We start from the raw sequence: 22018 nt of genomic DNA, 5'->3' as shown, positions 1-22018 counted from the left end.
GTCAAATACGTCTACATACGTCAATATGCGTTGGAGATACGTTACTCATAGGTTAAAAGCACGTTACTCATAGGTTAGAAATAAGTTTCGGGTACGCTAAACATTACCTCGACGTGTTTTGACTTATGAGTAACTTACAAGTAACGTGTGTCGACGTGTGTCAACGATCGTGTAACGTGCCTACAACTTATGGCCAGCGTATGCAGAATGTGTGAGTCATACACTGGCATACGTCAAAAAAATTTGAGCATGTTAAAATTTGTCGACTCGCTCGGCGTACTACGACGTATGCCAGTGTGCTTCAGCGTGCTCTTAACGTATACAAAACTTACCCATAACTTATCCGACGTGTGCCAGCGTTTTAGACAAATTTTTCATACGTCGGCATATGCTGGCAAAATCGTCAAGGTGTGACAGGGCCTGTAAGGTGGGTAGAGAAAGTGATGGGTTTTGGACACAATATTTAGCTGCAAACACCGAGTTTAGGCATTCAGCTTTTTCACGTGCGGTATCAGCAGTGCGGTCATTTGAGGTAAGGGAGGGGATGGAGAGGGAACATACACCAGAAACAGATTTTATTAGATGCCACCAGGATTTTGAGGAGGGAGAGAGGTTTGAGAGTTCAGACTTGAGATTAAAAAGATGTTGTTTTCTGGCTCTCCTGAGGGTAGATACACCCTTGTTCCGAGCTCCGAGCTTTATGGAAGGAACTGAGATTACCCTCAGTTGGGTTTGCTTTCCATGAGGCAAAGGCAAGTTGTTTCAGAACAACTGCCTCACCACAAGCTTCAGTGAACCAAGGGTGGGAGGAAGGGTAGGACAACTGAAGACGAGAGGGGATAAATCTGTGCATGAGGGAGAGCAAGTTTCTTTGAAAGAATTCCCAGGATGAGTTGATGTTTGAGAAAGTAGCGATAAGAGACCAGTCTATAAGTATCATGGCTGTTTGGAGACCCTGCCAGTCGGCTTGAGTGAAATGCCAGACTCGACGGTGGTGAGATGGTTCTCTGATAATAGATAGAGAGATGTCCACTTTGACAAGGACGTGGTCAGAAGAACCGATTGGAGCGAAGGAAGAGCAGCAGATATTGTCAGGGAAATTTGTCAAAATCAGATCCAGAAGAGATGGAGTACCATTGGTTGAGATCTTGGTCGGGAAGTTGACTATGAGTCAGTCCCAATGAGTCGCAGAAAGCTTTTGCTGAGGTGCCATGACAGGTGAGAGGTACCCACACCCCAACAAACTAGCATGATGACAATTGAAATCACCACATATGAGGAAGAGAGAGTTTGGATGAGAAAATAGAAGTTGGTTCATGTTTTTGGATAGTGAGGTGTAGTGGAGTCATCATTGCTAGGTGGACAGTACAGTACACATATAAACATGAGGTGGGAGTGGAGGGGAGGCCGTAGCCAGAGGTATTCATGGGGGTGTGGGGGAGTGAGCGCAGTGCATGGAGAGTGAGGAATAGTCTTTGATGAAGAGAGCAACTCCTCCACTAGGACGAGGCTCAGGTATGTCATACCGGAGGAGGGAGTAACCAGGGAGAGATACTTGGGAGTCAGACACGTCGTGGGGGAGGAAAGTTTCTGTTAGGCAGATTATGTCTGGTTTGTCAGTGGCAACCTGTATGGAAAGATATGAAAGGTTTGAGCGAAGGCCCCGGATATTTGAGGTCCACACTGTTAATGAAGAGGGAGGGGAGGATAATTTGTGTGCAGGGGGTGGAAGGGGAGGGGGAGGGCAGGACAAGGGCCAAGGGGGGGGGGAGGTAAGGAGGGTTGTTGAAAGAGTGTGGGGGATTACAGAATTGCTTGGGGAGGGGGCAGGATGAGGAGGAGAAAAGGCTCTGTGGTGCTGGGGGAGTGGGGGACAAGAGAGGGGGAAGAAGGCAGTTGAGGATTTGAGGAGGTGGAGTGAAGAGATTGAGGTGAGAGGGCAGTGGAAGGAGGCAGCTTTGTGGATGAGAGGGGGGGTTTCCCTAAATCTATGGAAACTTTGAGAAGGATGAGTGAGGGGATTGAATGGTGGGAGAAAGGTGAGTGGGGAGTTTTGGAGAGAGGTGAGAGGGAGGTTTGGAGGGAGAAGAGTGGGATGGTTGCTTTGACAGGGAGGGTGAGTTGGCACTGAAGTTGAAAAAAAAAGAATGGTTGATGGAAAGCGAACATTCATAGCAAACTGGGGTTTTTAAAAGTTTTAGGTCAGAGATGCGGTTTAACACAATTGTTGATGGATGCAATAAACGCGAATTCAGAGAATGGAGAGAAGAAATGCTGTAACAGTTGGATTTTTTGGCAAGGTATGAAGAAAAGGTCGAATTTGGAGCAGTCTGTTTAAATAGCAGAAGAGTAGTGCATTATGATGCAGTAAAGAGTACCACACGTGTGAAAGAGGAAGATGAAGAATTATAAGAGATCGTTTTTATTGTTATTATTAATGTTTGAGAGAGTTTCCAACAGATTTGGTCATGGAAGTGTTGCAGAAAAAAATCGAGGAAGAAGAAGAATCGAGACTCACGAGTGTGCAAGGAGAAAGGTAGTGTTTTTTTTAATACAAGATAAGAAATAGAGTGATTAGTTGGGAGGGATGGGGGACCTTAGGAAAGTGGGGAAGATAGAAATTGAAGGTAATGGGGGAGAAAAAAAACGAATAAACACGATCGTACACCAAGGGAAACCGGTGGGCTTCAAGCCTCAAGGGTAGGCCTCAAGCACCCGGTCAGACAAGGTCGACAAAACCTCACAAAATAGCACGATTTTTGAAGAAAAACCGAACTAGGAACACACAGTAACATGTAGGTGAGAAAAAAAAACCAGTTAAAACGGGACAGATAACGACCGGAAACTTAACTTTGAGATCGTCAGCAGAGAGCCGTGAAGGAGACCTGCCGACGCTCCAAACCCAGCAAGTTGATAAGTCGATATCTCGATATTAGTTATATAATAAAAAGGGTTTCGGCCATAAAACTCAGGTGGGGGTTTAACCCTCAACCTCCTCGACTCACAGGGAACACTCTAACATTACGCCACGTTGGTGATGCCAAACCAAGGTGTTTAATCCATGCTGTATACTTTAATCCATAAATTCTGAGTGTCCAGGAAGGAAGCAATCTGCATGTCTCATTTTTTTAAATCTCGTAAGACTCGGCCATAGTGAGGTTGGACCCGCCAAGCTCCCAGTCTCAAAGTAGACAGTCCAACCATTACCCCACCGAGTCTTATTTATTTCAGATTATAAATGCAAAAGGTGAAAGGGAAAGAGAAAAGGAGAAAGAACTCTAGAAAGCAGCACAGATGAAAGTTTCCTGAAGTACACCTGCTCTGAAAATGAACATTAAAATTAAGCAAATAAGTTGTGCACAAAATACATTGGTTTAGAGTAATGTGCAGCAAGGAGGCATGGGTAGCTGTAAAATTGTGTGTACAGAATTTGTAAATCAAAGAGAACCACGATAAGAGAAGAGATAAAAGGAAATTTATCAGAAATGTTCAGCAGTTATAAATCAGCACAAATTGAGTTCTGCAGAGCGTTCGTTGATTGGCTCAAGAAGCTTTAAAGCACAGATGTGAAACTTCTGTTGAGACATTCAGAGCACCAAAGGCTTATGATTGCATATCCTGTGCAAGAGATTTAGCTTATTTTTATAGAGAAGGAAATAAACAGATGGTTAGGGTCTGACATTTCCCCAGCAGTGGCGTTGCCTTACAGTATCAGCTGTAAGAGCACAGTGAGCGGTACTTTGTACTTCGACAATGGCAGGTAAATCAAAGTACCAAAGCATTGCATTGATATCGCAATATGGTAGCACATGTCCCAGCAGTGGATTAAACATTAAAACAGAACAATGATGCCAGGTTAATGGTCGGAATTTCAGCATGATGCTGAGTAACTTAATTTGTATGCGGCCTTGCATCATTGGTGGGAGCGCAGCTGTGCCACTGATGCCGTGCCCCTGATACAAGTAAGCTGGTACTTATTTTGCCGACCTGGGAAGGATGACAGGCTGAGTCAACCCACCTGCTGTTATTTAATGGCACACCAGAGGCTCACATTCAAGACCCTGAGATCTTAAGCAAGCCACTTTAACCATTCTGCCAACACCAGGCTTGTTGATTGACTGTAGTTTTGGTACAGTCGTGGCTTATTCCTGAGGACACTATCCGCTCATTGTGCTTGTGTATTATATTCCCTTCCCTTGTTTCCAGGAGGCTATCATTGACGACCATTGTCCTTCTTTGCCACTTTCTAATAAAAAAAATAAAATAAAATAATCAATTTGTGAACAGAAGGATAGCAAAGCGGTCGTTTTGTTACTGGAAGATCACTGATGTTACGGACTTGTAAAATTATCAGTGAGTCATCAAGTCACCATCATAGGTATGATGTCAAAGGAGAAATGGAATCCTGAGAATAAGGCAATATTTTTTCATGAGCATGTAATTTGTGCATCTGGCATTGGTGCAGTCCGTCGAGCTACTTAAACGAACAATGTGCCATGATTCTTCCTCAGCCGATCACATATCCAAGCTAGCCTTCAGAGCACGGAGGCATGCACTTTCGAATCCTCTGCACGGCTGTCATTTCTCAGCCACTCTCAGCTTTTAACAGCGTAAAAAGCCTCATCCGCAAGTGCCATAGAGTATGGATGTCATCTTTGAGCTGTTACCACCAGATCAAATCTTGCTTCTCTGGAAGCAATGGAAACCAAGGCCCTGAGGCTAATTAGAGTTCCTCAATTTGAGGCTGACTGCAGGGGCTGCTCCTCTCCCATAGCATAGAGGTTGGTGGCCAGGTAGTTTTCTGCAGTCTCATTTCTGGCCTCACCACAAATGTTATCTCAGCTATTTATCCCTCACGAGCTTGATTGAGCTGCACTCGGTTCGTGAACAACCCAAGCTTTGTTATCTCCCCGAAATCCAGGCAAATGGCTAAGTTCACCCTTTGCCCTCTCACCCACGATTCTCTCGATTATGGAATCTCCCCCCAACCCCCAAATGTGTCCAATCATGTTCTAATCCCCAATCCTTTTAAAATGGTGACCTGTTGCCACATCAAGTTATCACCTATTCCTATTTCAATGATTCTCCTCACCTGAACTTCCACACTTTTCAAAAACAAAAAACAATAGCAACACCAATTATTCTCTCACAAGGAACTTCAATGCATGAGGAGGCTATTAATAGGCTCATCAAAACCTGTACTACGATTATCCGTGCTCTATCCTTTTTAATGCTGAGTATAAAGCAAGGAAGTGGAATGACTCGGTTGTGGTTCAAATATCCGACCTCCCAGACTCAGGGGAGACAATCTAACCATTAGACCACTGCATCAAGTTATGTTCATCCTGTTTGACAGCATTTCCTGTCTTGTTTACATGTTCCTTGTCTATGCAGCCAATTTGGTTCCCTTTTCCTGTCAGTACATCATTACTTACACTATCTGTGTGTTTGTTCCTTCCTCACTTCTGCATCCTCCCTCGTATGCTAACTATCTCTGCCCCTCGGTGTGTCACCATCATTCAGCTTTCAAATGAGCCTCAATCTATGAAATAAAAAACAAATATAACATAAATAATTGTGTGAATTTGGATTGTTTATGAATTATGAAAAAAAACCCAAAAATACAACAACATGCCTTTCCAGGCTGCGAATGAATACATATTTATGCTAGCAATCAGCTTGCCCATGTGTTGTACTCTCTCCGAATCCTTTATTTGTATCGATAAAGCGCACCATATAAGAACATATATGGCATACCAATGCAAGCCAGTGATACCTGTAAACAGGTGAGTATTGGGTGAGCTGTGATCCGTTGAAAAGCCACCGGAAGCTAAGAGGCCAACTTCCTTCTGCCAGACAGGTCAGCACCAGTCGATTACCCTCTAGGTGTGTCTGTTCAGCCACCGGCTCCGTTTTAAAGTAGGGCACAACTTCATCTGTGGGTTAAGATTGAGAATGCATTAATTACCACATTTTGGGTTGCTTATGAAGGCAATGTTGTGGACAGGAAGTAAAGAAGACAGCATTTTATACACAGTATATAGTAGAGTCCTATTTGAAGTGGCATTTGTCTAAATGAGTTTTGTTATAACAAATGGCACTTTGGGGGGGACTCACCTGTTTTACAAACAAATTTCAACCTGATATATCCAATTTTGTTGTGAAATGTTGTCGTTATTAAAAATTTGAGATAAAGATGAGAAAGCACTGCTGGGAAATAAAGTAAACCTTACTATTATGGCCAGACAGGAACTTATGGTAGAACCGTATTAGACAAAATCTTTAAAAAAAAATGTACTTTCATATTTTTATGAGCAATGCAGTCGTGGTGTTATGCTCAGGTATTCTGAATGCGAGGGCACAGAAGTTTTCGATGGGGGAGTCCTGGTATCAGAAACACTTTCTGTTCATGCTGCTCATGATGACATTTGTATTCGAGGTCTACCACCCAGAGGAAGGTTCAGTACTGCCGAAGCAGTTTCTTGGCAAGGGTTATACTGAGAGGTGTGCCATTGCCTTCCGAGGCAGTATGACATGTGCATCAAATATTGAGTATATTTTGGATGCAATTCTGTCAATTAAGGATCATCATATGACACCAAGCATAGAATGCTGGCATGATTGCTCCCTGATGACAATGTTACTTGTATCACATTTGTTCTGATCCAAGCTGTGGAATATGAGGACATGTGAAACTTGGTCAGAGATGTAGAGGATGTGGATGAAGACAATTTGTCCCATTATATAAATGAAAGTGGTGAGCCAAGTGTTGGCTTAGTGGTTAGGGTGGTTGGCTTGGGATGTTGGCTTAGTGGTTAGGGTGGCTAGCTTGGGATCCTGGGGTCTTGAGTTTGAGCCCCGTTGGCTGCTGAATCAACACCAGATGGGGTCGACTCAGCCTGTCATCCTTCAGAGGTTGACGAAATGAGTACAAATGTACTCGTCTTGGTGTCTGCCTAGTTAGAATAGGTACACTGTATCCCTGCTTGTCGTGAGAGGCGACTAAAGGGTTGGTGTTAGGAAGGGCAACCAGCCATAAAAACATTGCTTCAAAAAGGGAACCATAATTGTCATGGGGCCTGCAAGGCTAACCCCTGCTCTAGCAGGGAAAATGGCCTTACAAGTGTGTGTGTGTGTGTGTGTGTGTGTGTGTGTGTGTGTGTGTGTGTGTGTGTGTGTGTGTGTGTGTGTGTGTGTTTTTGCCCTTCACAGGCCAAAATCAGAAAACTAATTCAAAAGAGTAATCTGAAAACTATCATCCTTTCTCCATGGGCCTTCAATCATTGTAAAAAGAAAGAAAAAAAACAAAACAAAACAAAACAAAACAAAACAAAACAAAACAGAAAACCAATGAACACAAGGAAAACAAAGGCCAAAAAATAGCACAAAGCTAAGAAACAAATTAAATCCAATGTCAGAGTGAAAAAGGCATGCACAAAGCAGAAACAAGAAGAGACAGGGAGACAAGAGGGGATGATGTAGGAGGCAAATATAAAGCAAAAATAAATGTAAATGAAGGAGCAGATGGAAAATAAATCCTCTTTGATCACTCACTCAAGAACCCCTCCATATAACATTCTCCATCAGTGGGATCCTAAAACTATGTCAGTGGGATACTTACTGCTAAACATTAGTCATGGCAAGTATAGACGAGGAAATTTATTCGACGATGGATCAACCTTCTGTTGGAAAGTGGAAGTTGAGAATTGTACAGGTCCAAAGGAGTAATTATGCAAAAATAAACAATGGAGTCCTTATCATCCACTTTTCAAATGAGATAGTTGCAGATGATACAGGCTTGATGGGCCTAGTCGCCTCTTCCTGTGTCATCCTTGTATAATGCCCCCCCTCTAAGGGATAACGGCATCCTCCATGTTTCACTGCCCACCGCCAAACATTGTTTTACGTTGCAGTTTTAGTTGAATACAATTCTGCTGGAATGGAAAAACCAGGATCAGACACTGGGAGATGCACAAGGAAAAAGTATAGTAAAAGGAAATAAAAAAAGTCTTCAAAAAAAAAGAAATAAAGAGGAAAGTGCAGATGACAGAAGATAAAGAAACCACAGAAAGTGAAATGTTTTCCATTGAACATTCAAAGGTCACAGCATTTCTGAGATGAAAGAGAGGAAGACAAATAGAGTGTGCATTGAAGGAAAGAGAGGGTGACGTAGATATAAGGGCTACAGATCTTTGCTTCTGTGCTTGTGGTTCCATACCTATGACCCCAACACACGCAATTCCATTTTGCTTTTACCCTCCTTTCTCATCACTTTGCTGTACCGTTCCACATTTTTATTCCGTCTCAGATATTTTGTTTCCTCTGTAGTGCATTGCAGGAGAACTTTAACACCTCGTTGGAGTCAGGATAGCTACCGGAGGATTGGAGAGTAGCAAATGTAACACCATTGTTTAAGAAAGTTTCCAGAGAGGAATTGGGGAACTATAGATCTACGAGTTTGACTTCAGTTGTGAGCAAGGTGTTGGAGATGTTAATTAAGGGACGGTTGGGGAACCATTGAATAATTTCAAACTAATTAAAGGTATTCAGCACAGATTCACCAAAGCGAGGTCATGTTTCACAAAATAATGGGAGTTCTATGAAGCAGTTTCTGATTGGGTGCATGAGAGAAGTACTGTGAATGTCGTATAATCTGAACTTTAAGAAGGCATTTGATAAGGTTCCACATCGGAGGTTGTTAGCCAAGGTGAGGTCTTGTGGAGTGGCTGGTCAGGTAGCTAATTGGATTGCAAACTGGCTTCATGATAGGAAGCAAAGAGTGGCTGTGAGTGGGAGGATCTCTTGCTGGGAGGATGTAAGTAGGGAGGTCCCTCAGGAATCAGTACTTGGACCATTACAATTCATTATTTATATCATCGATTTGTATAGTGGGGTGAAGAGTAAGCTTTCAAAATGTGCAGATGACACAAAACTTGGAGCTAAGGTGGATAGCAGAGAGAGAGGGGAGGGGGGGTGGGTGGTAATCAGATTCAGGAAAGTATCGATAGTTGAATGGATTTGGCAAAAAATTGGCAGATGCTATTTAACATCGAGAAATGTAAGGTTCTGGGTATGGGTAAGAAAGAATAATGAAAGTAGAGATTACAGGATGCAGAGGGTAATTTTGGAGTGTGTTTCACAGGAGAAGGATCCGGGGGTGGTCATAGATAAGGGAGGTAAGCAGGCAGCAAAGTGCCAGGCAGCTACAGGTCAAGCAAATCGGGGTTTAGGTTGTATTCAGAGGGGGATCATTTATAAATCAAAAGAGGTGGTGTTAACATTGTACAGGAATTTGGTGAGGTTTTTCCTCAAATATGTATTCTCTGCCAGTCTGTCTGTCTGTCTCAAGCTCTGTCGGTTTGTCCATCCACGGTGGAGCTTCGCTGGCCTGACTCAACCCCAATTGCAACCTCAAAGAAATGAAATTGCCATTATTTTGGTCTCCACTTGTCGGCCCCAGGTCTCTTGTGTACATTTGAAGACTGACCAACGCGTCTTATATCATGAAATAAAGGTACGTTTTGAGGAAAGAAACGTATATTTTGATTTCGATAGCACATGCAGAGAAAATGAGGGAATGCGCCATTTGTTCAGGAGCGATTGAGACAGGGAGCGTTTTCTTCGGGAGCGAGGTCTACTATAGGCCTAAACCGCCCAAACAGAATTCCTGTAGAGTCCAGATGACTGCTGGAGTTTATTTACATTTAAAAACTGAACAATGTATCGTCTATCATGAAAGAAAGGAACGTTTTCATGATAACCCATGCAGAGGAAAGTAAATGGTCATGATTAATATTTGAATTCTTTAATTACAAAAATCTTTTGTCTATTTTCTCACCCGAGTTTTCAAGGCTGAATAGTGCGCAAGTACATCATTTATAAACAAACTGTAGTACACATGTTCATGGAAATGTAATTCACATGCTATGTCAAGTAAATAAACATGTGGCAAGTTTGAGGCGACAAAAAGCTGGTTGCTCGGAATCGAAAGTGGGTTTTATTTTATTTATTTATTTACTTTTACCAAATGTGGTGAAGACGTTATTTGAGAGATCATCAGTGACACAAAATACACCAGAATAATGAGATAGCCATTTGTCGACGAGTAATAACATGGAGATTCCAAATAAGACAACTTCAAACTCGGTGATTGTGGTGACACGATATTAAATAAGTAATGATGTAAGAATGCTCTCTTGCTTTGAATAACAGGAAGAAAAGTGGAGGGAAGGACAAAGAGGTTTTTTGGGGGGGGGGCAGAGATGCAACATAACGTTGAGAAAGGGAGGTTGAGGACTTGGGTTGGGGAGGGGATTGAAGCCTTGAAGGAGGGTGTGTGTGGTGATTTGGGGTTGGGAACTGAGGACTTATGGTTTGGGGGGGGGGGGAGTTGAGGATTTGGGTGGGGTTAGGGGGTAGTATTTCACATGATGAGGAATTTCTGTGGGTACCTGCTCATCTCATCTACATTATTCTGTCCAATTTTGGTCACCACATGTAAGGAAGGACATAGCTGTCATATCGAGGTCTCGGTGTCGGGATACTAGATTGATTCCAGGGCTAGCTAGATTAAGTAATGAGAATTGGCTGAAAGATACATGAGTTTATAAATTAGAAAAGAGGTGGTTATAAGGGGATCTGATCGAGATGTTTAAAATAATGAAGGTTGGTGACAAGATAGAGGCAGTGGAGTTTTACAGCAAAGTGGATAGTGTTTGGATCAGGGGCCATAGCTTGAGGATAAAGATGAGAGTTGGCACAGTTTTAAGGCAGGGGTCTTTCAGTCTGATTGTGGTTAGTGCATGAATGGTGTCCCCAAAAAGGTAGTGGCAGTGGAAGGAGTTGATAAGTATAAATGGGAATTAGATAGGTACGTGTATGCAATGGAGATAGATAGGTATGGGGATACTGGCAGATACTGGGAGGGCTTGTAGATAGCTCGTGCATGGATGGGTGTTGGATCCTGGGGATGATGCGGTGCAGGAATGATGGACCAAATGGTCTCCTCCTGTGCCAAAGTTTCTTGTGTGCATCCTTATGTGTATGCTTGTGTGACTGCCAATGCTTTGATCCCTTGAAACCTGTCTTACCTCATTACAAACCCCAATCCTCCTCCTACTTTTCCCAAAACCCCAATACTCTCTTCTCCATTCACTATTCTGTATTTCTGACCGAGTTTCCTCAAGACTTAATCCTATGCTTTTCACCATGGCATGCTGCCTCTGTGAGGCGTAAACTCATCTTTGCCACCCCCTTCCTCTCCCCAATCCGCAAATCCCTACAAGCTCGAGGCCTGGCCCTGTCCGGCTTTACGAGAAAATCCACTTTTCTGGCACCCATCCCCTCATGACAAAACCCCATTCGCTCACGTTAGCAGGTGACCTGGCCGCCCGTGGTTGCTGTGGATACGCAGATCAAACCGTGAAAGGGAAGGCTTTTGAAGGCCATAGGGCCATCCTCCTGGTTTTAGAGCAGCTCCTGCTTCAGCCTGCCAAGCGCATGGCACATGCATCCCCATACCTGACGCTTTCCATTACATTGAACATATGATGCGTCACTCGCATGTTCTTATTGCTTTACGAGATAAGGTCAAGTGCACTGCACTAACCTCACTTCTTATTTGGCTTACCTTATTACGACAACCTAGAAAGGAACTTTTCAATTGTGGAACTTTATCCACGCAGTACATGAAATAATTACGTGATAATCGCCATTTTTGATGTCCAGGGGTGAAATTGCAATGGAAATAATTATGATAAATGGTTAACAGGCCACTAGAGGTATGTGAGAAAAGACACAGCAGTAGAGATTTTCACGTCCAGTTTCTGACATAATATTACCCTGTTAAATAAGTCACTGTGGCTTTCCGTCCACAAGTGCACAATAATGAGAGGGCTGTGGAATAATGAGCCAAAACATTGTTTTTCTGGAATATCATGTTCCCACAATCTCTCTACAGCGACTATTATAATCAGTCGGTTGACTCCAAAAGGAAATTTCTATTAAATATTATTTTCCTCTGAGGATCACGTCTCCTCGTTTCGCCATTTCAATCATTAATTGATCACTCTCACTGATTGCATCGAAATTAAATGTCATAGGTATAACAATTTCTAATTAGCTCTTGTGCACCTACAGCATTAGAATAGCAAGCATAGAAATAGCAAAACGCTTGTTTTTCATTGTGAAAAACTGTTTTGAAAATTCCTACAATCAATTTCAATTTGCAACTTGCTGTGTTAATCTTTCCTGCACAGCTGCGTGCCATCTTAGCCCTCTTCATCTCGCCAAACATCATTGCACACAAAAACGTCTGAACACACCTTTCTCGTATTCCTCGATGAGTCGTCAGTGTTTCGGAACTTACAAAACCTCCTCCATCCAACGGAATAACCTGAGTCGAACAGTCATCTCAACCCTCTCGTCCATTGGTCATCGGTTAGAGTTTGGTTTATGTGGCGTCTCCGGCCTGGTGTGGAGGTCACAACCTCACAAAGTTGTTTGCATTTCGAATGGCAGTGCATACCTCACGATGCTCGCAGCCTCCCATGGCTCTATACACTATCTCCCGTCATCTTAATAAGACACGCTGGCTTGAGAGGACATATTTTATGGAAAAAAAGAATTCCTCCAAACGCTGGGCAAACAGCGCAGAGACCCAGAGAAGATAAGGAAATGGAAATTGGTGGCAAGATGAAGTGGCGTAGGAGGTAGGCTTGAATGAGGGAATATATGGGGAGAGGGAGGAGGGAATGGTGGCGAAGGTACCAAAACACCCAGAAGCCTTTTATAACAATACAACAATATCCTTTATGCTGTTTATATATTCTGCAAAACCTATTTGTTGTTATCTGCAACCCATGTGGTGATGTCTTCAGGAAGCTTACCTTGAGTGATTTCATTCCATGTAAGCTCTCACACTTTAACAAAGTCCTAGAGCATGCTCGAGTTTACCTGGCACATTTTCAGGTTTTGTGACCTATTATTGGCACATTTTCAAGCGGCTTACCTGCCAGGATTTACTGCCTTTACATTTCATGTATGTCTGGTGCTTAAATCCTCAGGCATGAGTCTTATTTTGATTAAACATTGTTTTAAAATGCTTTTGCAATTTATGCTGGAGGAAAATTAACACATCCTCATATCCTTGTCTTGTGATATCATCCACACAAGCTCCTCCATGACCCTTAGATTCAAAAATCAGTATTTTTCACCCAAAAGGCAATACACAAGCACTTAGCTACAACAGCAAAGTTTTGTTACACATTATTGAGACTTTCTCAAGACCTAGAACATATACAAGAACTAGAAGGGCACTCGGTAGAGCATACCTCCGCCACGCAATACCTGATCCAGAAGAAGATATCGAGTCAAATACATTTTTGAGATATTGTGCTATATGTCGTTTTTGGCCCATCGCTCAATCATGAGGAATCAGTTTAAGAATTACAAGTCTGGAGACGGCGATGGTTCATGAGCAATGTACACGGTTCGCCTTTTTTTTATTTTTTGACCTTCGAAGGGACGCCACGGGCAAACTGGCGGGAATCGGGAAAAACTTAAATGATGAAAGTTGTAGTACTCGAAGAGCACTAATTGCATACCAACTTTCATTCGAAACAGTTGAAAACCCAAGGAGCTCGATGCCCAATTTATTGATTTTTTTTTTGACATTTTCTAAGTTCGTGACCTTGTGACCTTAACCTTAGGACGAAAATGAAAAATCGAGCTCCGTGGGGCTATGCAGGTGCCATTGGGCTAACCAAATACCAAAACCCCTGCCAGAGTCGACAAACCCCCTTGGAGAAGATGTAACTTGAAACCGGCTACCCCTTAAAACACGTTTTTTGGGCGTGGCTCCGCCCATAATGGGCGCAGCACGCCCATAATGGGCGCAGCACGCCCATTCTCCGGAAAACACAACTAGATCATGATACAAACCTCGCACCCTAATTTTATCATGATCGGATCAAAACCCACAGAGCTATGCTCGGGACAGACAGACAGACAGACAGACAGACACACACACACCCATAACGAATATAGTGGTCACTTACTGACTCGTGAACCAAAAATACTGTCGTATCCGGATCTGGATTCGGATCTCCACAGAAATCGAATCAATTTGTCCTTGTCACACACCCATGTCCACCAAGTTTCGTCCGAATCCGTCTGCAACTTTTTGAGATATCATGGTATACTGTATATTGGTTTTTCCCTATCTCAATGGCGAAGAATCACTTTAAAAACAAGAAAAAGAGCGATCAGAGATTGCAGACCCTCACCAAGGCTTGTTTTGTGTGGTGTTTGTGTAGTTTTTGTGTAGTGTATTTTGTGTGATGTTTGTGTACTGGTGTGTTACGGAATTAATAATAAACATAATTAGACGTACCACATTATAACTGCTGGCAGTGATGACTGGGTACCAGGATGTCCCGCTTTGAACGGACACCTGACCCTGACCCATGACGTTTATTATGATTCAATTGAATTCAGAAAGGGATTAAAATAAATTCAATTCAAATCACATGGAAGACCAAATAGGTACAGTACTGCATTGGAGTCTTCAGAACGAACCCAAACAAGCAAAAAGCAAAGATGAAGTCATTAGGAGGAACCTGGATAGGATTGATTTTTGAACTGCTACTCCCCGACCCTCAAACCCATCCAGTCACAGCTCAGTGAGCCTCATTTAAAAATAAAAATAAAAAAAGAACCCAGATCAAAAATTAATTTTTTAACGTTTTTTTTTTTAACGATATGGCTGCTGAATCGCGTGACTGATGACGTCATCAATTGTTTTTTTTCTGTTGACCAATTTATCCTGAGATGACCCTGAAATTTTTCATACTGATCGGATGTAGCATTGTACATATGTAATTATGACGTCATAGTAAAGGCACCTCTGATGTCATTAAAAAAAATCAAGCATTCCCCATGACGAATATAGTGTGCCATGACGAATATACTTGCCATGTGCCAAGATTCAATTTTTCCTTGGTGTGTTTTCAGATACAGAGGTCAAAGTTTTTCCATTTTTCAAACATGGCTGCCACACCACGTGACCTATGACGTCATAATTGTAACTAAAACATTCGACATGGGAAGTCGCTCCTTTGTGAAAATTTTGTCTCAATCTGAAAAATGGTTGTGGAGAAAAACACTAAAGTTCTGTGCGGACAAACAAACAACCAAACAGACAGACAAATAAACAAGAAGACGACCTTGTGCAGAGCATGATACTTGCAAAATACATAAAACAAAGTTGACCTCAAAAATAATTGGTGGTTGAATTCAATGACCAAATATGCAACTCTTCTTCAAATTTCAAGTGAATCGGATGAAAATTGACAATTTTAGAATTTGGCCTGTGTTGACCTTTTGGCAGATGTGGACCTAAAAAAGAATTGCTGGTTGAATTCAGTGACCTGAAATATATATCCTCTTCAAATTTCAAGTCAATCGGATGAAAATTGAGGATTTTAGAAATACCACCTTAGTTGTTGACCTTGGGACTATGTTGACATTTTGGTCTATGTTGACCACAAAAATAATTGGCTCGTTGAATTAAGTAACCACATATGCAACTTCTCTTCAAATTTCAAGTGAATTGGATGAAATTTGACAATTTTAGAAAGTAGGCCTATGTTGTCCTTTTGGCCTATGTTGACCTCAAAAATAATTGGTGGTTGAATTCAGTGACCGGATATGCAAATCTTCTTCAAATTTCAAGTCAATGAGAGGAAAATTTAGGATTTCAGAAATACATCCTTAGTTGTTGACCTTGGGACTATGTTGAACTTTTGGTTCATGTTGACCTCAAAAATAATTGGCTGGTTGAATTCAGTGACCTGAAAAAAAAATCCTCTTCAAATTTCATGTCAATCAGATAAAAAATGAGGATTTTAGAAATCTCACCTAAGTTGTTGACCTTTGGCCTATGTTGACCTTTTGGTCGAAGTTGACCTCAAAAATAATTGGCTCGTCGAATTCAGTGACCTGAAATACATATCCTCTTGAAATTTCAAGTCAATCGGATGAATATTGACAATTTGAGAAATCTGGCCTATGTTGACCTTTTGGTCGATATTGACCTCAAAAATAATTGGCTTGTTGAATTCATTGACCTGAAATATAAATCCTCTTCCAATTTCAAGTATACTGGATGAAATTTGAGGACTTTAGAAAAACCACCTTAGTTGAACTTTGGCTTACGTTGACTTTCAAAATATTTGGTTCGTTGAATTCAGTGACCTGAATTATAAATCCTCAAATTTCAAGTCAATCGGATGAAAAGTGAGGATTTTAGAAACATCACCTAAGTTGTTGACCTTTGGCCTATGTTGATCTTTTGACCTTTTGACCCCAAAAACAATAGGCTTCTTCCTTATGACAAACTCTAGCATGTGGTGAAGTTTCATGAAGATCGGTTTAAAATTGTGACCTGTAGGCAATAAACTGACAGACAGACAAACAGACAGAAAAACAAAATCGACTGACCAATATACCTGAAAAATCTTCGATTTTGCAAGTAACAAATGAAGTAAAATATGAGTACTCCCTTCCTTTGACGCCCGGCAATGATGTCATGCACAGCCTGGATATAGAATTGGGAAGGAGCGGTGTACAAAAAAGACGTCGTGCAGAGCACGATACTTGCAAAATCCACCCCCCCCCCTTTTTCTCTAAAGGTTGCCATGGACACATCAAATTGTCCATTTCATTAAGATTAAAATTGACAATCTTCATCAAAGTTCAGGCCAATCAGATGAAAATTTATTATTTTTCAGATTGAAACTGATGATTTTAGAAGTTTGATCTTGAGTTGACCTTTGACATTTTGACTTCAAAAATAGTTGGTTTCCAAGTTCAGTGATGTACTCTATGCAATTGCTACTTAATTTTCAATAACCTGAAAATTCAGATGAAAATTGACAATTCTAGAAATTTGACCTCAAGATGACCTTTGATCTCAAAATCAATAAGCTTCTCAGTTGAGACTATCTCTACAACTTGGTAAAGTTTTATGATGATCAGTTTGGAATTGTGACCTGTGGCTATTGCCAAACAGAGACAAACAAAAAATAACAAAATTGACCAAAGATTTTTTTTAAATCTTCGAATTTTGCAAGTAACAGACAGAAGGGGTGAAAACATGACCTTCTTCCACCTTCGGTAACGGAGGTTAGAAGCAGTGCTAAGTTTTATACAAACCAGCTCAAACGGAATACAGGGCCTGGCAGGATGGCCTAGAGATACGCATACTCGCCTCTGAGCCATCTCGCCTGGATTTGAATATAGGCACAGCTATAAACTACCATTAGTTGGTGGACCTTAAAGATCCCACGGTGTCCTTTGCAAAGAGTAGGTAAGCACCCTGGTCAACTTTCACATTCCTGCACTAAATTACTTGAGGCCCTGTATCAGTGGCACAGCCACGCTTTCCTAAGCCGATGATGCTACTACTCACAGCCATGTGCTGCATACGAAAGAAGAATAAGAAATTCAATACAAAATAGCAACGCAGTACAAAAAAAAAGAGAACAAACAACGAATGCAAAGCAAGCAGCAAAAGCTATAAGCTCTACCTTTAACCATTAATGTGGAATGACAAACTGAATTGTAAAAAACCTCAACCAAAAGGAACCATTAATCTAGGAAGAGCCCGAGACGGGCCAGTGTCAGAGAACACTGTCCAAAAGGTGCAGAGTATGCGCTAGTCACACATGTAGGACTACAAGCAAATACTCTCTCTGACAGCTGAAAAAAAATAGCCTGATGAAAATACAAGTAAAGGAACATCAAGTGGAAGATACATTGTGAGGATTATAAAGGGACCAGTTTGTGTGGGAATATTACAGCCTCATCCGTGAAGATGCGTGTTGTGAATCTTAATACTGGAAGGTATCAGATCCTAAAACGAGAGAGCTATTGTAGAAACAAAAGGTAAAATTGGACACATAATCGACACGAAGATGCTGTGACAGTCCTCTGACGTATGTTAAAAGCCAATGTCGGGCTTCACACCCACAGGAGAGGGTGCGAGGTTCAGGGTGTGTAATAGACGGTATTGCCAAGATGGTATGGGCTCGTGATGTGGGCATTATGACCACTATTTTTCTCTGCCAGAGATAACCAATTTCTAGCGACAGCTGACTTAATCAGCTAATTTGCGTAATGGACGTGTTTTCTGTAAGTTATGAATAATCAGCACGGCGTCAAGAGATCGTTAGCATGCCTCTTCCACACATTCGTCCAGTTCCCGGAGGAGAACCGTTTGAAGGCGTTTAAGAATTTTTTAAAATCCCAGTTGGGACCTGGAAAAGAACCGAGAGTTGGGTGGGGAAGTGTCTTGTTAAATAATCAGAATTTATTCCTGTTGCATTAATGGCACCTCGTTCTTCATTCCCATGATACATTTTTGTGCAAACAAACAACACTCTCTTCCAGCACGATTACAAGTAGTTCAGGCCTGGAAGACTGTCATGTCACAATTTTCAGGATGGCTGAATTTCCCAACAAAAACCTTTGCGCAAATTGTGACTTACATTTATGTTTGTGTTCCTGTGTATCGGGGAATTTAGCACACTTGGGTTAACAAAGAAAGCTAAAGTCAAACCTGAAAGAAAAATTAATTTGTGATTCATTTTTTAATTAAATGCTGTGATATAGGAGTCGAGTTGCTATGAAATGGAAGAGAGGGTCACATTAACAACAATGCTTCCACTTTTATAAAAAAAAAAAAAAAAAAAATAGGACAGCACGTCCTGCAGCTCATCTGGATCAGGAGCAACAGTCACTCAAACAAACTCCCTGCAGACCGCCTACATGTATACACGCCGGTAGGCAGCGATGGGTCGCCGAGCATGGAACCTATAAGATATAGAGCAAAATGGATGTCATACAGCGGATAGGGAATCACCGTAAGATTATGCATAGCAAATCTCATCCAGTTCCATCTACTGATAACTACTCGGTATCCATTTGAATGAAAAGTACCGAAAATGCAGTTTGAAATTGGAAATCCCCAAAGTTCGAGCAGGTGCTGTGGGTGAAAAGAGATCGAAATCAAAAATCTGCCACGATCGTTTGTGCACAATGTATTCCAGACGATTAGTGTGAATTTTCATGACCATCCGACCATAACCCGAGGAGGAGTAGCATTTGGCGTGAAGGCACCTCCAGCTCTCGCATATTATCGATTTTTGCACTAATTGACCTTTGACCCCTGACGTAAGCGAAATCGGTCAATATGTCGTGAGGCAAAGTTGTAGTACTCATTGAGTACCATGAACCTACAAAGTTTCATTCGTATAGATGCACTCACCTGGTTGCTAGGGGGCCTTCAATTTTCACCAATTTTCGCGCATACCCTAATTGTAGGGGGCGCTGCGGGTAAAGTATTCCATATATCACAAAAACCGGAATATATTTGATAGAGCATCACCTGTAGATCATTCTTGCCAAACTTCATAACCCTACGTGGGATAATGGCTTTTGGAATTGATTTCGCATGAACAGTACCGATTTTGAAGGTTTTTAGGTTGTTGCTAGGGAACCAAAGCATCCCTAGCAACCATCACAATTTCCAAAGCACTCGGTCATAAGATGTACCTACCACCCGAGTTTGGTCAAAATCGGCCCACGTTTACTACCAATTATGCTGATGAAAAACCAATAAACATCCAAACAAACAGACAGAATTACTGACAATAAGGGTCACCTATTTCGGCGACCCAATATATATATATATATATATATATATATATATATATATATATATATATATATATATATATATATATATATATATATATATATATATATATATATACACACACGAGCGATACCCGTGCACATGCACCGGATAGCAGTACAACATAGCTGGAAGCAGACGACAGACCGTACACGGGGAATGACAAAAGTATGCATTGTGCAAAATGCAAGTGGTACTATGGAACGCCAAGACTTCCCAAACATTGTCGGCATGTCTGCTAATTGCCACATCAATTTCATAGGGATCGTGTGACGGCGAGCCGAGTTTTTAGTGTGCAAGCTTGGTTATATATATATATATATATATATATATATATATATATATATATATACATATATACATATATACATATATATATATATATATATATATATATATATATATATATACATATATACATATATACATATATATATATATATATATATATACAGTCATGCACCGCTTAACGACGTTCCGGGCAATGACGGATCGCATATACGACGGATCTGCCAGCTCTGAAAAAAAAAAAATGGAAAAAAAATGTAGCTGAAAAATTCCTTTCGCCGAGTGATGTAGCCGACGTAGCGCTGCCAGTCGCATAAAAATAGCACATGCAATTGTGTACACTGTACAGTACATAATACCTCATAATGATAATAAACGACAGTGTGGCCCTGTTATAATGCGATTGTTGAGGTCCATAAAATGTCATCGCGAAAAAAGCAGGGTCGTGCTAAATCGGGATTCAAGGAAATCGGCTTTCAAACTGAACCAATGTTTGCACGTTTACCTTCGAGCAAGTAAATTACCTTTGAATTGAAGAATTCCGCGAATAAATCGTTGTTCTTTGTCGACATTAAAACACAAATTTGTTTTCAGTGAAGCTTTTGATGTTGTTAAAACAATCGCACTGTTCCGAAAATATATATCACAATTGACAGGAGCTCATTTCTTCATTTATAAATTATAACATCGATGCAATGATTACGTATTTATAAAATCCAAACGCGATTTATTCATCTTTCGATAATAATCGATGCGAGAGGAGATTGTAAGCTGATGCTCACAACACCGATGGCCGTCATGAACAGCACAAAGGTAAAACTAACGTGTCTTCCGTCTCTCTTGGATGTGTGTTACAATTGCCGACAGTATTCAGTACAGTAACATGCTGTACAGGTTTGTATCCGAGGAGAAATAGGCTATACCATATAGCCGAGGTGTCTAGTTTTGTGCAAGTACGATGTTCTAAAACTAAAAATAAAAATAAATAAACCAATGTCACCCGCAGGGTGACCCGTATCTTGCCAAAAGGTGACCACGTGTGACTTCTTTAAGGTCACACTGAGGTGAACAGAGCTGCTATCCACCAGGAGCGACTCCTTGAGGAATATCTGCCTACGAGAGATTCCAATGAGAATCGTTCTACAGAGTAACCATGAAAAATATGCTTTTGCCTCATAACGTCACCAAATGACGTCATAATGTCTCAAGCTTGACATATCTCGAAAGCACTCATCGAGGTGTTCAATTTGAGGTACTACACGATATGGTTCCTAAAACTTGAAAATTTGACCTTGGGGTCAAATATGTTTGACCTGAGGCGCTAACCATGAAGGTCAAGGCCAATCGCCACCAAAAATTAATCAGCTGAGCGCCAGACCATGAACTATATTCCCATGAAGTTTGAAGACGATCCGATCAAAATTACTCAAAAAATAAGGGTTTCGTCGACTCCCCTGATTTGTGACAAAGTTACCTTGACCTTTGACCTTGACCTTCAAAATTTTATGCGCTGAAAGGGACCTCTATAGGCCTCTGATATGCGAAGTTACAAAAATTTCCAATGATAACTGTGCTCTGCAGAATTTTTTATACGTGATTACAGACAAACAAACAAACAAACAAACAAAAAAAACATACAAGCTGACTAACATATCTTGCAAAAACTACGTTTTGGCAAGATAAAAATAAAATGATGTTCGCACAACGACAACGCGTTTCTCAGAACGTAACCCCGTCGTTCAGTGGGCCATGACTATATACATATATATATATATATATATATATATATATATATATATATATATATATATATATATATATATATATATGTATATATATTTCTTCTTCTTTCGGCTGCTCCCGTTAGGGGTCGCAACAGCGGATCATCCGTATGATCCGCATCGTGATTTGGCACATGTTTTACGCCGGATGCCCTTCCTGACGCAACCCTGGTCGCCTCTTAGGACACAGGGA

The 22018-nt window shown here is 41.2% G+C and overlaps 1 protein-coding gene across 2 annotated transcripts in view; it reads right to left on the bottom strand.

Moving 5' to 3' along the window:
* Positions 1-22018, bottom strand: part of LOC147024664 (protein sidekick-2-like) — a 656949-nt gene that overhangs the window by 320339 nt on the left and 314592 nt on the right. The window contains exons 1-2 of one of the 2 annotated variants that reach the window (XM_085884788.1): positions 20569-20678; positions 5777-5936 (exon numbers count right to left, since the gene is read on the bottom strand). Coding sequence is in view for 1 of the 2 variants with exons in the window: in XM_085884787.1 (XP_085740913.1) it covers positions 5777-5936 (160 nt within the window). In the remaining variant the exon portion in view is untranslated. Of the gene's footprint in view, positions 1-5776; positions 5937-20568; positions 20679-22018 lie in introns of those variants that run through there. The other variant, XM_085884787.1, reaches the window with a different exon arrangement.

The sequence above is a fragment of the Eptatretus burgeri genome, chromosome 6, assembly GCF_056783735.1.
Source record: "Eptatretus burgeri isolate ZD-2024b chromosome 6, Ebu_testis_v1, whole genome shotgun sequence".
NCBI lineage: Eukaryota > Metazoa > Chordata > Myxini > Myxiniformes > Myxinidae > Eptatretus > Eptatretus burgeri.
Note: the sequence above shows the minus strand (reverse complement) of the source record. Positions and strands in the feature narration are given on the sequence as shown.